This window comes from Giraffa tippelskirchi, chromosome 10 (assembly GCF_054371585.1).
Source record: "Giraffa tippelskirchi isolate mGirTip1 chromosome 10, T2T-mGirTip1v1.2.pri, whole genome shotgun sequence".
NCBI classification, from domain to species: domain Eukaryota; kingdom Metazoa; phylum Chordata; class Mammalia; order Artiodactyla; family Giraffidae; genus Giraffa; species Giraffa tippelskirchi.
Genome location: NC_137284.1, coordinates 94,403,044 through 94,419,151, shown reverse-complemented (window position 1 = coordinate 94,419,151; position 16,108 = coordinate 94,403,044). Strand labels below are relative to the sequence as shown.

General features: G+C 37.5%; 1 protein-coding gene across 9 annotated transcripts in view; it reads left to right on the top strand.

Annotated features, from left to right (window-relative positions):
- COG5 (component of oligomeric golgi complex 5) overlaps positions 1-16,108 on the top strand; it is a 283,074-nt gene that overhangs the window by 158,255 nt on the left and 108,711 nt on the right. For 7 of the 9 annotated variants that reach the window (XM_081535940.1, XM_081535938.1, XM_081535936.1 and 4 more), the window contains exons 9-10: positions 9,091-9,203; positions 9,671-9,748. The exons of 1 other annotated variant lie outside the window; for it this stretch is intronic. In XM_081535940.1, coding sequence (XP_081392066.1) covers positions 9,091-9,203; positions 9,671-9,748 — 191 coding nt within the window. The remainder of the gene's footprint in view (positions 1-9,090; positions 9,204-9,670; positions 9,749-16,108) is intronic. One more of the 9 variants, XM_081535943.1, reaches the window with a different exon arrangement.

Sequence of the window (16,108 nt, the reverse complement as noted above, 5' to 3'; positions counted from 1 at the left end):
CTCTTTCACCTCATTTTACCTCTCATAGTTTTCCTACCTTGTTGTTGTAGAGTTGCAAAGTCACATCCAGCTCTTTGCCACCTCATGGACTGTAGCTTGCCAGGCTCCTCTGTTCTCCACTATCTCTTGATTCCAGCTTGTGATTCGTCCAGCCTGGCACTTTGCATAATGTGCTCTGCATGTAAGTTAAATTAGCAGAGTGACAGTATACAGCCTTGTATTACTCCTTCCCCAATTTTGAACTAATGCATCGTTCCATGTCTACTTCTAACTGTTGCTTCTTCACCCACATACAGATTTCTCAGGAGACAGGTAAAGTGTCCTGTACTCCCATCTCTTTAAGAACTTTCTGCAGTTTGTTGTGATCCACACAGCCAGCATTTTATGAAGTCAGTGAAGCAGAAGTAGATGTTTTTCTGGAATTCCCTTGCTTTCTCCATGATCTAGAAAATGTTGTCAGTTTGATCTCTGGTTCCTCTGCCTCTTCAAAACCCAGCTTGTACATCTGGAAGATTTCGGTTCACATACTGCTGAAGCCTAGCTTGGAGGATTTTGAGCATAACGTTGCTAGCATGTGAAAGGAGCACAGTTGTATGGTAGTTTGAACGTTCTTTGGCATTGCTCTTGTTTGGGATTGGAATGAAAACTGACCTTTTCAAGTCCTGTGGCCATTGCTAAATTTTCCAAATTTTCTGACATGTAGAGTACAGTACTTTTATCAGTACAGAGTACAGGACAGTATCATCTTTTAAAATTTTAAATAGCTCAGTTTCCTTATGTTAGAGGGCTAATTCTTTTTTTTTAATTAATTTATATTAATTGGAGGATAATTGCTACATTGTGATGGTTTTTGCCATATATCGACATGAATTGGCCACAAGTATACATCTGTCCCTCCCATCTGATCTGCTCTCCCGTGTCTCTCCCAACCCTATCCCTCTAGGTTGTCCCAGAGCACTGGCTTTGGGTGCCCTACTTCATGCATAATTCTCATACACTATAAATGTCATTTTATAATGGTTTCTCCTTCTGCTTTTCTCTCTTCACCATTCTGCAACATTGAACATTTTTCTGGCTTCTCTCCTGGCCCATCTATGACTGTCCCTTTTCGCTCTAAGCAAAGAATCAGTGGATAGCTTATCTAAATTCTTACAGTTGATTTTAGGAGCAGATTGTTCCTTGCTAATGATCTAGGATGTCAGCTATCTGCTTCCTTGTTCATTTTGATTTATCTATAGCATTTGGCATATATGCTTCATAATCTTAAGTTTGAAGTTTTTAATAGACTTTTTTGTTTCTTTGAAATTGACATTTTTTTCTACTTTTTTTTTTTTCTTTTTTCCATTGCCCTTTAAGGGACAAAGGCAAGAAAATGATTTTATTCCATTAACTAGAAGTTACTCCAGTATTGTTTCTTTGAGTACCTCTTAGTTTCTTCTGTCACATTAATAAAACTTAGTTTAAAACACTTAATTTTGTTTTTTTGAGGTTCATAAAGCTAGTGGATAATGGCATCAGTTTTTGTTTTAGTTATTCTTGCTCCCTTTATACAGCTGTTCTATGTTTAGTTGATTATTTTTTATCATGTTTATTTCTTTAGCAAGATGTGTTTAGTGTATGAGGATAAAAGTCCTGAAGTATTAAACTATAAACATGAAAAATGAAGCCACTGGAACTAATAGAACCAGTGACTGTGATCTTAGTTTTTTTTGGTGCCTCAGTTCCTCCAAATAATTGCTAGCAGAAAATAATACCTTTTTGTATTTCTGCTCTTACCTATTGTAAGAGTAGTAGGTTGATGCATTCCATAATTCTTTATAATAAAACAAAGCTATACATATTCCAGTAATTTGATTAACATTTTCTAATTTTTACAAATGCACTGCATGCCTTTTCCTCACTGTTACAAGTTCATTCTTTATGTAACATCTAAGATAATTGCATATTGTTTCAGTATTATCTCTCCAGTTCATGTACACTTTTACTTAATATTCTTTGTACAACAATGTGAATATTTGAAAAATTAATTAGACCTAGATTTTGAACATGAGTATTCATATTTTAAACTCCTGAATGTTTCTCTTTGTTACTGCTTTCCACTATTATCAGAGTGAAAAAATAATAACATCTCTTTACTAATGGAGCATGTAGGTAATTCCCTGGTGGTCTAGTGATTAGGACTTAGAAGTTCCATTGCTGGGGCCCGGGTTCAATCCCTGTTCAGGGAACTGAGATCTCACAAGCCACAGGGCAAGGCAAAGAAGAAAAAAAAAGGAGCATGTAGTTCTTTCTAAACTTGGAATTGTTGAGAAACTAGAGTGAAAAGCTTACAAACATAGCCTCTGGTTTTTTTGATTCTTGCCCTCTGTAAAAGTATGATAGACTCTAACTGTTGATGGGCTCTTGTACTACCTAGTCTTTAAGCTTAGCTTGAATTGAAATGTGTACTTTTCACTTTGAGGTTAAAATCCTCATTTTGTGTTGAAACATTCTAACATGTGCAAAGAGCTGTGCATGTATATCATATCCAGTAACATTCTTAGGCATCAGCCTCAAGAAATTTCACACTGATACATTAATATTATTTTGTATGTAGTCCACATTCAGTATTTTTAAGTTATTTCCATAAAATATTCTTTATGGCTGTTTCCCCTCCTAACTGGAACCAATTAGTGATTATGCTATTCCATTGGTTGTCTTGTTTCTACTCTGCTTTAATAAAAAAAAAAAAGCACTATCTTTTTTATCTTTTATGGCATTAACATGTTCAGCAAACCCCACACTCAGGATTTGTCTGATTGTTTCTTCATTATTACATTCAAGGTAAAAAACTGGTAAGATGATGTGTATTTCCATTACATCATATCAGGAAGCACTAAAATTATGTCAGTCTGTCTCATTGTTGCTGGTTTGTTATTATAGTGTATGCCAGATTTCTGCTTGCAAAAGTACTCTTCTTAGTAATTAGTAAGTAACTTTGGGTGCATACTTTGCACCATGTGGAATATCCTGTTGCCCATAACATTTTACCCACTGATAATCATTCCCTTGTTTCAATATTTTACTAGTTGGTAGTTGCAAAATAGTGATTTTTTTCCTAACATTATCATTTCTTTTGCACTTATTAACTGATAGTCTTCTGTAAACAGCAGTTCCCACCCTTTTTAAACATTTGAGTTTTTAACTCTGAGCTCAGAGAATATTTTTTTAATCAGTGTTTTAGAAACTATTATCATTGGTATTATTTTGACTCACCAGATACTCTCACATTTGTTTTGTGGAAGCTTCCTAATCTCCATTGGTCTTTAAACACTTTTTTGCTCTCTGGCCCATTGTACTCCAGGTTGACTTTCTATTTTCACTGCTCTGGGGACAGAATCACTTTTTTATTCAGTAAGCCTTGTATTCTTTTATTGGGGAATGTTGCATAGAGATCAGAATTTGAGTCTCAGACATGTTCATTTCTAGTGAGGACTTGTCTTCTCTCTCTCCTTTACTGAGCAGCAGTAGGAGAGACCTCTAATCCCGATTACACATCTGTCTTTGTTCTGTTTGTGGAGAGAATCTTCATTTGCACCATCCTAAAATATATCTAGTTTCATTATTGCTATGAAGCAACACAGTTCAGTTCAGTTCAGTCACTCAGTCGTGTCTGACTCTTTGCGACCCCATGAACCGCAACATGCCAGGCCTCCCTGTCCATCACCAACTCCCAGAGATTACCCAGCTCATGTCCATGGAGTTGGTGATTCCATCCAAACATGTCATCCTCTGTCATCCCCTTCTCCCCCTGCCCCCAATCCTTCCCAGCATCAGGGTCCTTTCAAATGAATCAGCTCTTCACATCAGGTGGCCAAAGTATTGGAGTTTCAGCTTCAACATCAGACCTTCCAATGAACACCCAGGACTGATCTCCTTTAGGATAGACTGGTTGGATCTCCTTGCAGTCCAAGGTACTCTCAAGAGTCTTCTCCAACACCACAGTTCAAAAGCATCAATTCTTCGGCACTCAGCTTTCTTTATAGTCCAACTCTCACATCCACACATGACTACTGGAAAAACCGTAGCCTTGACTAGATGGACCTTTGTTGACAAAGTAATGTCTCTGCTTTTTAATATGCTGTCTAGGTTGGTCATAACTTTCCTTCCAAGGAGTAAGCGTCTTTTAATTTCATGGCTGCAGTCACCATATACAGTGATTTGGAGCTCCCAAAAATAAAGTCAGCCACTGTTTCCCCATCTAGTTGCCATGAAGTGATGGGACTGGATGCCATGATCTAAGTTTTCTGAATGTTGGGCTTTAAGCCAACTTTTTGACTCTCCTCTTTTACTTTCATCAAGAGGCTCTTTAGTTCTTCACTTTCTGCCATAAGGGTAGTATTATCTGTGTAACTGAGGTTATTGATATTCCTCCAGGCAATCTTGATTCCAGCTTGTGCTTCTTCCAACCCAGTGTTTCTCATGATTTACTCTGCACACGTAAGTTAAATAAGCAGGGTGACTATATACAGCCTTGATGTACTCCTTTTCCTATTTGGAACCAGTCTGTTGTTCCATGTCCAGTTCTAACTGTTACTTCCTGGCCTACATACAGGTTTCTCAGGAGGCAGGTCAGGTGGTCTGGTATTCCCATCTCTTTAAGAATTTTCCACAGTTTATTGTGATCCACACGGTCAAAGGCTTTGGCATAGTCAATAAAGCAGAAATAGATGTTTTTCTGGAACTCTCTTGCTTTTTCGATGATCCGGTGGATGTTGGCCGTTTGATCTCTGGTTCCTCTGCCTTTTCTAAAACCAGCTTGAACATCTGGAAGTTCACGGTTCATGTATTGCTTGGAGAATTTTGAGCATTACTTTGCTAGTGTGTGAGATGAGTGCAATTGTGTGTTATTTTGAGCATTCTTTGGCATTGCCTTTCTTTGGGATTGGAATGAAAACTGACCTTTTCCAGTCCTGTGGCCACTGCTGAGTTTTTGCAAATTTGCTGGCATATTGAGTGCAGCACTTTCACAGCATCATCTTTTAGGACGTGAAATAGCTCAGCTTGAATTCCGTCATTTCCACTAGCTTTGTTTGTAGTGATGCTTCCTAAGGCCACTTGACCTCACATTCCAGGATATCTGGCTCTAGGTGAGTGATCACACCATCGTGATTATCTGGGTCATGAAGATCTTTTTTGTATAGTTCTTCTGTGTATTCTTGCCACCTCTTCTTAATATCTTCTGCTTCTGTTAGGTCCATACCATTTCTGTCCTTTATTGAGCCCTTCTTTGCATGAAATGTTCCCTTGGTATCTCTAATTTTCTTGAAGAGATCTCTGTTCTTCCCCATTCTGTTGTTTTCCTCTATTCCTTTGCATTGATCGCTAAGGAAGGCTTTCTTATCTCTCCTTGCTATTCTTTGGAACTCTGCCCAGTTGTGGATATGACTGGTGATAGAAGCAAGGTCTGATGTTGTAAAGAGCAATATTGCATAGGAACCTGGAATGTTAGGTCCATCAAGGCAAATTGGAAGTGCTCAAACAGGAGATGGCAAGAGTGAATGTTGACATTCCAGGAATCTGCAAACTAAGATGGACTGGAATGGGTGAATTTAACTCAGATGACCATTATATCTACTTCTGTGGGCAGGAATCCCTTAGAAGAAATGGAGTAGCCATCATAGTCAACAAAAGAGTCCGAAATACAGTACTTGGATGCAATCTCAAAAACGACAGAATGATCTCTGTTTGTTTCCAAGGCAAAACATTCAGTACCACAGTAATCCAAGTCTATGCCCTGACCAGTAACGCTGAAGAAGCTGAACTTGAACGGTTCTATGAAGACCTACCTACAAGACCTTTTAGAACTAACACCCAAAAAAGATGTCCTTTTCATTATAGGGGCCTGGAATGCAAAAGTAGGAAGTCAAGAAACACCTGGAGTAACAGGCAAATTTGGCCTTGGAAATCAGAATGAAGCAGGGCAAAGGCTAATAGAGTTTTGCCAAAGAACACACTGGTCATAGCAAACACCCTCTTCCAGCAACACAAGAGAAGACTCTACACATGGACATCACCAGATGGTCAACACTGAAATCAGATTGATTATATTCTTTGCAGCCAAAGATGGAGAAGCTCTATACAGTCAGCAAAAACAAGACCGGGAGCTGACTGTGGCTCAGATCATGAACTCCTTATTGCCAAACTCAGACTTAAATTGAAGAAAGTGGGGAAAACCACTAGACCATTCAGGTATGACCTAAATCAAATCCCTTGTGATTGTACAGTGGAAGTGAGAAATAGATTTAAGGGACTAGATCTGATAGACAGAGTGCCTGATGAATTATGGATGGAGGTTCATGACATTGTACAGGAGACAGGGATCAAGGCCATCCCCAGGAAAAAGAAATGCAAAAAAGCAAAATGGCTGTCTGAGGAGGCCTTACAAATAGCTGTGAAAAGAAGAGAAGTGAAAAGCAAAGGAGAAAAGGAAAGATATAAGCATCTGAATGGAGAGTTCCAAAGAATAGCAAGGATAAATAAGAAAGCCTTCCTCAGCGATCAATGAAGCAACACATCTCTTAAGCAAATAGACGTGTAACTCTTTTTGCCCCTAAAATGTATCTTATTAAAGTCAGAATGCTGTAATTAAAAATTCCTTGAAATAATTAATTTCCTGGATATGGTTATCTTACTAATTTGACGTACCACTAGTTTTATGTGTTTCTGTATTTGTTTGTGTTTAGTTTGCATTTCCTTTTTCATTCCTGTAAATTTAAATTTACTTTGAAATATGTAAAACATTTGTATGATTCACAGAGACTCACTGCTTCTATCTCTGTTCTTCTCACCTGGTCCTACTTCCTACCACTGCAACTGCCCCCTCTCGGAAGCCATTTTTATTAATTCCTTTTTTGTGGAGGGGGGGAAGAAACATTTTCTGCATTTGTTAGACACACAGTATATCAATTTATATGTTTTAGTAACATTCCTTATTATGAAGACAAGATACAAAGAAAATCTGCGTTTTTGAAACTATAAGTGTTAGTTGTACATAAAATATAACTGAAGTCTGAACAAAAACGGAAACATTCCTACTAAGAACATAATGGCAAGGGCGTCTTTCATTCCTCCATGACTTCATTAAGGGACTTCTTCCTCATACCAGCAACATACTGAATAGTAAAACTAACCACATACAAATTCAGCAGGTAATAACCTGAATCCAAACTCACTTGATTAATGTGCCATACTCACTGTCCCTGTACTTTTCACTTTTTGGTCAAGCACAAATAAAGAACATAGCTCAAGTAAGATAGCTTCTGAGAAGGCTAGAACTAGACTTGGTGACTTGAATCCGCCTGTGTCCAAGCTCGTTTCTTTTTATAAATATGTGTATTTTATTGAAGTGTAGTTGACTTACAGTGTTTCAGATGCACAACAAGTTGATTCAGTTACACATATACACATATATTAATTTTTGTGTATGTGTATATATGTATAAAGCAAGCTTGCTTCTAAATATCAAGGAACATCAGAACCTGGTATGATGAAAAACTAAACACGAGAGGTGGTTTCTCAAATTTTTGAATGATAGAAATTCATGGCTCCTGTAGAATATCATGGAACAGGAAGTGTTCTCTTTTAGTGTTACTGAGTTTTTGTTTCTTTGACAGAATGGTGAGCTGGGGCATAATCAAATGGATTCAAAAATACGTGATAAGTTTTCACTGACATGTGTTGGAGGCTGATACCAATGCTAGTATCCTTGGTCACATTTTCATGAAGTTATTATATATCTATGACTTTGGGGGCACAAAGTTATATTTAAAACTCTCTCACCCGTGATAGCGATCTTCTCGCTTGTTTTACTAAAAAATTTCCTCTTTCTCTACACTTTTAAGATTCTGGCTTGTTCACTGTTTATGTCGGAGAAGGCAATGGCACCCCACTCCAGTACTCTTGCGTGGGAAACCCCATGGACAGAGGAGCCCGGTAGGCTGCAGCCCATGGGGTCGTGAAGAGTCAGACACGACTGAGCGACTTCACTTTCACTTTTCACTTTCATGCACTGGAGGAGGAAATGGCAACCCACTCCAGTATTCTTGCCTAGGGAATCCCAGGGACGGAGGAGCCTGGTGGGCTGCCGTCTATGGGATTGCACAGAGTCGGACACGACTGATAACGACTTAGCAGCAGTAGCAGCACTGTTTATGTTAAAGGCCAGAAGATCCCAAAAAAGAAAAAAAACAGCTATCCAAAATTCTTATTTATTTTCTAGCTTTTGTGGCTTTTAAGACCTTCCTTTACTTTGAGTAAGTACCAATATATTTCTACTGATTCTACTTCAGATCTGCAAGGCCTCAATCCATTTGTGAGTGGAAAACAGTGAAATGACATTATCTGAAATTAAGCCGAAAATCAGATGTGTCATATCCCTTCATGGGATGTCAGGTAAGAGTAAACAGGAGAAGTTACAGAAAATGGGAGCATAGTCTTAATTTGCAGGGGTTTTAAGGTTCCCTTTAAGAGTATTTTATAATGGAGAGCTAGTCTGATTGGGGGAAAAAACTGCTATAAAGAATTATAGGATAAATCAACTATATTCAAATTAAAAATATTTATAGAATATTACATTTATCAAATAATTTATAGAGTCAAGATTAATACTTTCATTTAACAAACGAGATATCTAAACTGCAGTATTTTGTTCTTTTTGTGGAGAGTGTTAGTGAATGCGTACTCAGTCATGTCTGACTCTTTGTGACCCTTTGGACTGTAGCCCGCCAGGCTCCTCTGTCCATGCGGTTTCTCAAGCAAGAATACTGGAGTGGGTGCCATTTCCTTCTCCAGGGAATTCCTGTTTTCTGTATTATCCTTGTTGGGTGTGAGTGGGTGTGTGTGTGGGGGGGGTGTGCGTGCGCACATGATTTTATTTCCTTTCTTAAACACAAAAGGTTAAAATCCTTTTTTATATCACTCATGATAAAGTATTGTTTCTTCATAAAGAAACTTCTCATATGTTAGTCTATATGTGCTTTTCATAATAACATACATTTTGTTAAATTTGAAACATTTTATTTTGCTTGTTTTTTTGTCTCTCATAAATAGGGGGACCTGGACGATCTACCATGCCAACCCCAGGGAACACTGCAGCTTTTCGTGCTTCCCTCTGGACCAATATGGAGAAACTTGTGGATCATATTTTTACTGTTTGTGGTCAGGTAAATATTTGAGAGAGTGAAAAATAGCATTAATTATGAGTTAGCGTACTGTGTGCTTAGTTGTGTCCGACTGTTTGCAACCCTTTGGGCTGTAGTACAGTAGGCTCCTCTGCCAATGGGAGTTTTCGTTTCAGTCAGAAATACTGGATTGGGTTGCCATTTCCTCCTCCAGGGATCTTCCTGACCCAGGGGTTGAACCTGCTTCTCCTGTGTCTCCTGCATTGCAGGCAGAATCTACCTACTGAGCTGTGGGTTAATTCTTAGTTATTCAAAGTATGTGATCTTCAGCAGCTTTCTTAAAATTTCTGAAAGTTCAAAATACCTCCTTAACTAATTATATAATGTATGTAAGGGCTCTAGCAAAATGCCTTTGCCCTTCCCTTACTGTTTCTAGTACCTGTACTCTATGCTTGTTTCATTTGAAAATACTCAATTATATACGTTTTCCCTCTTTTCCTTCCCTTTAGGTGCAACATCTACAAAAAATATTAGCCAAGAAGAGGGATCCTGTCTCTCACATTTGTTTCATTGAAGAAATAGTTAAGGTATGTCTAAATGAGAGTATTTTTGTCTCTTTATTACGGAATACTGGAAGATAATTAGCCAGTATTATTTGTGTTCTTGTCTTACAGAGAGACTACATGTCAAATAGCTAAAAGAAAATGTATTTCTTGATAGCCACAGATTTTCTTTGCATGTTTGTTTATTGAGTAGATACTAAATGATACTATTTATAGACTAATTTCTGAACTGCATATAGTAATTTCCCATTTTCTGTCATACAAATGATGTGAAATAGATCACCACTGCAAGTTCAATGCATGAAACAGGGCACTCAAAGCTGGTGCACTGGGACAACCCAGAGGGATGGGATGGGGAGGGAGGTGGGAGGGGGTTCGGGATGGGGGACACATGTACACCCATGGCTGATTCATGTCAATGTATGGCAGAAACCACCACAATATTGTAAAGTAATTAGCCTCCAATTAAAATAAATTAATTAATTAAAAAGTTTTCAGAGTCCTGATAGAGACTAAGATGAAAATTCTTGGTGTATGAGAGATTTAGTTAGTGGTTATTAACCTATCATATAATGTCTTTTCTGAAGATGTTTTGATCCATTCAGTTGTTAGTGTTTCCTATAAAGCCCATTAATGTATGATTTTTTTCGTATTGTAGTTTCTCTTCTGTCAGTTATCAATCTCCTGGCCTCATAGTTCACAAGAGTTCCCTCCATGCATAGAAATCCCTAACTCTACATATTATTCATTCATTTTGATAATGATGAATAGAGTAACTAATTATTCTATTTATTAAATCTTAACAGTGCTCCAGAGAAAAAGGTTCTCTAAATTTCTAGCACCGCGGTGTAGATAGTTTCCTTTGTAGTTCACAATTTTAAATATTTGACTTCCTGTGTTGGGGATCTCCGAAACCACCCAGGTTTGGTGATTTGCTAAGAGGATTCTAGCACTCAGTACATAGTCATGTTTGTGGCTGTGATACGTTACAGTGACAGTATATGAAGCAAGTCAGACAGAGAAAGACAGACACTGTTTGATTTCACTTATATGTGGAATCGAGAGAACAAAACAAATGAACAAACACAACAAAATAGAAATTAGGGTATGGATACAGAGAATAAAGCAAGTGGTTGCTAGTAGGAAGGAGATGATGGGAAAATGGATGACGGTACAAACTTCCAGTTACAAGATAAATAAGTACTGGGGATGTAATGTGTAGTATGATGAATGTCATTAACACTGCTGTCTGTTACATTTGAAAACCATTGTAATGTTATTGCATTGGTTAAAGTTTCCACATGAAAACTCAAGTATCAGTTCTTATCAACAATCAGTTACTATACTGAGTGAACACTGGTAACTTACATGGCCCAGGTTTTAAAGGCAAGTGAATTATTACTAATTAAAAAGGATTATGAGGAATAGGGATACGTACTTTCATTGTATTTGTCCTTTTCTTTTACTTAAAATTTTCTTATCTAATTAAAATAAAGCCAGTTAAGATTGCTTTTTCAACTACTCTTTAAGTTTTTCAAGACTACACTAATGTACAGTACACACATACAGTTGATGTTTATTCTTGTAAGGTAGTATTTATGAGTAAATATTTAGACCCTTTCAGAATTCACTGTACTCATCTATATTAAAAAACAATTCAACCTGTTTTAAAAAGTCTAAAATAACTTTTGACCCTACAGTTTGGGGAATTCTAGAACAAAAGAGAAGTAAAATATACTCCTAAGTAAAATTTCTATAATAAATTGCAGAGATAGCACATAAATTTTATTATATTTACTATAACTTCTTTAAATAGACTTTTCCTTTGTTATAAAGCTATAAACAAATATTTGTTTATTATATAACTACAACGTAAGACTATTATTTAGTTAAAATAATTATGAATGGCAGTAGAACCTTTGTAAAAAATATAGGATTTTTAGAATGATTTGAGGCCCAAATAATAATCCTTAAACTTTTCTGAAAAATTTAAGCTGAAATCAAGGTCTCTAAATAATTTTGTAATGTTTTTGAGGAGAAAAGGTTATAAACACAATGTTCTTAACTTTCAGTTCAGTCACTCAGTCGTATCGGACTCTTTGCAACCCCATGGACTGCAGCACACCAGGCTTCCCTGTCCATCACCAACTCCCAAAGCTTGCTCAGACTCATGTCCATTGAGTCGGTCTTGCCATCCAACCATCTCATCCTCCGTCGTCCCCTCCTCTTGGCTTCAGTCTTTCCCAGCATCAGGGTCTTTTCCAGTGAGTCTGTTCTTCACATCAGGTGGCTGGAGTATTGGAGTTTCAACTTCAGCATTAGTCCTTCCAGTGAATATTCAGGACTGTTTTCATTTAGGATGGACTGGTTGAACCTCCTTGCAGTCCAAGGTACTCTCAAGAGTCTTCTCCAACACCACAGTTCAAAAGCATCAATTCTTCGGCACTCAGCTTTCTTTATAGTCCAACTCTCACATCCATACATGACTACTGGAAAACCATAGCTCTGACTACATGGACCTTTTTAGGCAAAGTAATGTCTCTGCTTTTTAATATGGTGTCTAGGTTGGTCATAGCTTTACTTCCAAGGAGCAAGCATCTTTTAATTTCATGGCTACAGTCACCATCTGCAGTGATTTTGGAGCCCAAGAAAATAAAGTCTGTCACTGTCTTCACTGTTTTCCCCATCGATTTGCCATGAAGTGTTGGGACCGGATGCCATGATCTTATCTTAGTTTCCTGAATGTTGAGTTTTAAGCCAACTTTTTCACTCTCCTCTTTCACTTTCATCAAGAGGCTCTTCAGTTCCTCTTTACTTTCTGCCATAAGGGTGGTGTCATCTGCATATCTGAGGTTATTGATATTTCTCCTGGCAGTCTTAATTCCAGTTTGTGCTTCATTCAGGCTGGCATTTTACCTGATGTACTCTGCATGTAAGTTAAATAAGCAGAGTGACAATAGACAACGTTGACGTACTCCTTTCCCAATTTGGAACCAATTTGCAACCAAGCTGTTGTTCCATGTCTGGTTCTAACTGTTGTTTCTTGATCTGCATACAGATTTCTCAGGAGGCGGGTAAGGTGATCTGTTATTCCCATCTCTTGAAGAATTTTCCACAGTTTGTTGTGATCTACACAGTCAAAGTTCTTACACTACTAGATTTTTTTGCAGCTTCAGAATTTTTAGGGATGTATCTTGATACGGAAAGTTTATTCTAGTTTAGTGGTTTAGCCTTTTAAACCTCTCAGTATATTTTTTAAAAATCAAAACCATATAGATAATTTAAAATGAAGTGATTTAGAATTTATGTCATATGCTTTCTATAATATCTATTTAATGCTTTTTACTAGGAAGGTAATTTCTAGAAAATGTATTTTTAGATCATAATGTACCAGAATAGACTTTTTAAATTTGTGTATTAAATAAGTTGTAGTCCATATTTTGAAATTCACTGAAAGCTAAATTAATACATATTTTCTGTTTGGTTTATAATTTGAATATAAACCAAATTATGCTATTAATTTCATGTCAGGTAAGAAAATTAAGAATTAACTTTCTAGGTTTCTTTGCTATTAAACCATTTGATTCTAATGTAAAGTCAGATGTAATTTCTGTCTTTGACTTCTTGCCAACTTGTTTCTTTTCTATAAAAGCTGTTAACATTTTCCTGTGTTAAATAAATTTTATAATTAATTATTCTTTTGTTGTAGTTCAGTACCTATAGATTTCGTTTAAAATTAATGGTCTTTGTTTTTAAGACAGCTTTAGGTTTATAAAAAATTGAGCAGAAATTATATCTGATACTTACTAGACTATCATAACATCTCTTATGCATTATGCAAAACATAACTACAACACAATGAACTAACCCTAATGTAAACTGTGCACTTTAATTATTAATAATATATCAGTCATGGCTCATCAGTTGTAACAAATGCACCACACCAATGCAGGATGCATAAGGCATTATGCAAATATGTAATTTCCTGTCTGCACCATTATTGTTGTTCATTGTTCAGTTGCTAAGTCATGTCTGACTCTTTGCAACCCCATGAACTGCAGCACGCCAGGCTTCCCTGTTCTTCACTATCTCCCTCAGTTTGCTCAAACTCGTGTCCATTGAGTCAGTGATACCATCCAACCATCTCCTTCTCTGTTGCCCTCTTTTCCTTGAGTCAGACTGAAGACTGACTGCCTTCAATCTTTCCCAGCATAAGGGTCTTTTCCAGTGAGTCAGTTCTTTGTATCAGGTGGCCAAATTATTGGAGCTTCAGCTTCAGCATCAGTCCTTCCAATGAATATTCAGGATTGATTTCCTTTAGGATTGAGTGGTTTGATCTCTTTGCTGTCCAAGGGACTCTTAAGAGTCTTCTCCAGCACCGCAGTTGAAAGCATCAATTCTTTGGTGTTCAGCCTTCTTAATGGTTCAACTCTCACATCTGTACATGACTAATGGCAAATCATAGCTTTGACTACAGACCTTTGTTGCGTAAGTGAGGTCTCTGCTTTAAATATGCTGTCTAGGTTTGTCACAGCTTTTCTTCCAAGGACCATGCTTCATTTTTTTTTTAAATAATTTTGTATATTTATTTTAGGCTATGCTAGGTCTTTGTTGCTGCACAGGCTTTTCTCTGGTTGTGGCGAGCGGGGGCTACTCTCTTGCAGTGCGTGAGCTTCTCATTGCAGTGGCTCCTCTTGTTGTGACACATGGGTTCTGGGGCACATGGGCTTCAGTTGTTGAAGCTCCTGGACTCTAGAGCACAAGCTTAGTAGTTGTGGCACAAGTCCCAGTGCACGTGAGATCTTCCCGGATCAGGGATTGAACCTGTGTCTCCTGCTTTGGCAGGCAAATTCTTTACCACTGAGCTACCAGGGAAGCCCAGCAAGCATCCTTTAATCTCATGGCTGCCATCACTATCCACAGTGATTTTGGAGCCCAAGAAAAAAATCTGTCAGTGTTTCCACTTTTTCCCCATCTATTTTGCCATGAAGTGATGGGACCAGATGCTGTGATTTTTGCTTTTTTAATGTCAAGTTTTAAGCCACCTTTTTCACTCTTCTCTTTCACCTTCATCAAGAGGCTCTTTAGTTCAACTTTGCTTTCTGCCATTAAAGTGGTATCATTTGCATATATGAGGTTGTTGATATTTGTTCCTGCAGTCTTGATTCCAGCTTGTGAGTCATCCAGCCTGGCATTTCACACGATGTACTTTGCATGTACATTAAATAAGCAGGGTGACAGTATACAGCCTTGATATATACCTTCCCCAATTTTGAAGCACCTCATGCAAAGAGCTGACTCATTGGAAAAGACCCCGATGCTGGGAAAGACTGAGGGCAGGAGGAGAAGGGGACGACAGAGGATGAGATGATTGGATGGCATCACCAACTCAATGGACATGGGTTTGGGTGGACTCCGGGAGTTGGTGATGGACAGGGAGGCCTGGTGTGCTGCAGTTCATGGGGTCGCAAAGAGTCGGACACAACTGAGCGACTGAACTGAACTGAACAATTTTGAACCAATCTGTTGTTCCATGTCTAGTTCTAACTGGTGCTTCTTATCCTGCATGTACATTTCTCAAGAGACAGGTAAGGTGGTCTGGTATTTCCATTTCTTTAAGAATTTCCCACAGCTCATTATGATCCACATAGTCAAAGGCTTTAGTGTAGTCAGTGAAGCAGAAGTAGATGTTTTTTGCTTTTTCTGTGATCTCGTGGGTGTATAGTATCATACAAAAAAGGTACACTTAGAAATACTAGTGCTCCACCTTTGCATCCTTTCCACAGTTCTCTCTTAACCCCTGGCAACCACTGATCTTTTTTCTGTCTTTAGAGTTTTATCTTTTATAGAATATCATATAATTGGAATCATACAGTAGGTTGCCTTTTCATACTGGTTTTTCTTAGTAATATCATTTAAGGTTTCTTGATGTCTTTGTTGCTTGATTGCTCATTTCTTTTAGTCACTGATAATATTTTACTTTGTACCTAAATAGACCTAGTTTATTTACCCATTCACCTATTGAAAGACGTATTGTCGCTTCCATTTTTTGACAATTATGATTTAAATTGTTATAAATGTTCATATGCAGATTTTTGTGTGTGTGTAAACTTTTAGCTGATTTGAGTAAATACCAAAGCACATGATTGCTGTATATTATAGAGTATTTTTAGCTTTGTAAGAAACTGCCAAACTATCAGTCATCATGGCTGTATTATTTTACATGCCTATTAGCAAAGAAACAAAGTTGCTATTGCTCCACATCTTCGTCAGCATTTGATATTGTCAGTGTTTTGGATTTTAGCTATTTTAGCAGGTGTGTAGTGGTATGTCATTGATTTATTTTGTATTTCCTATGAGTTTAAAAAAAAGTATATTTATAGG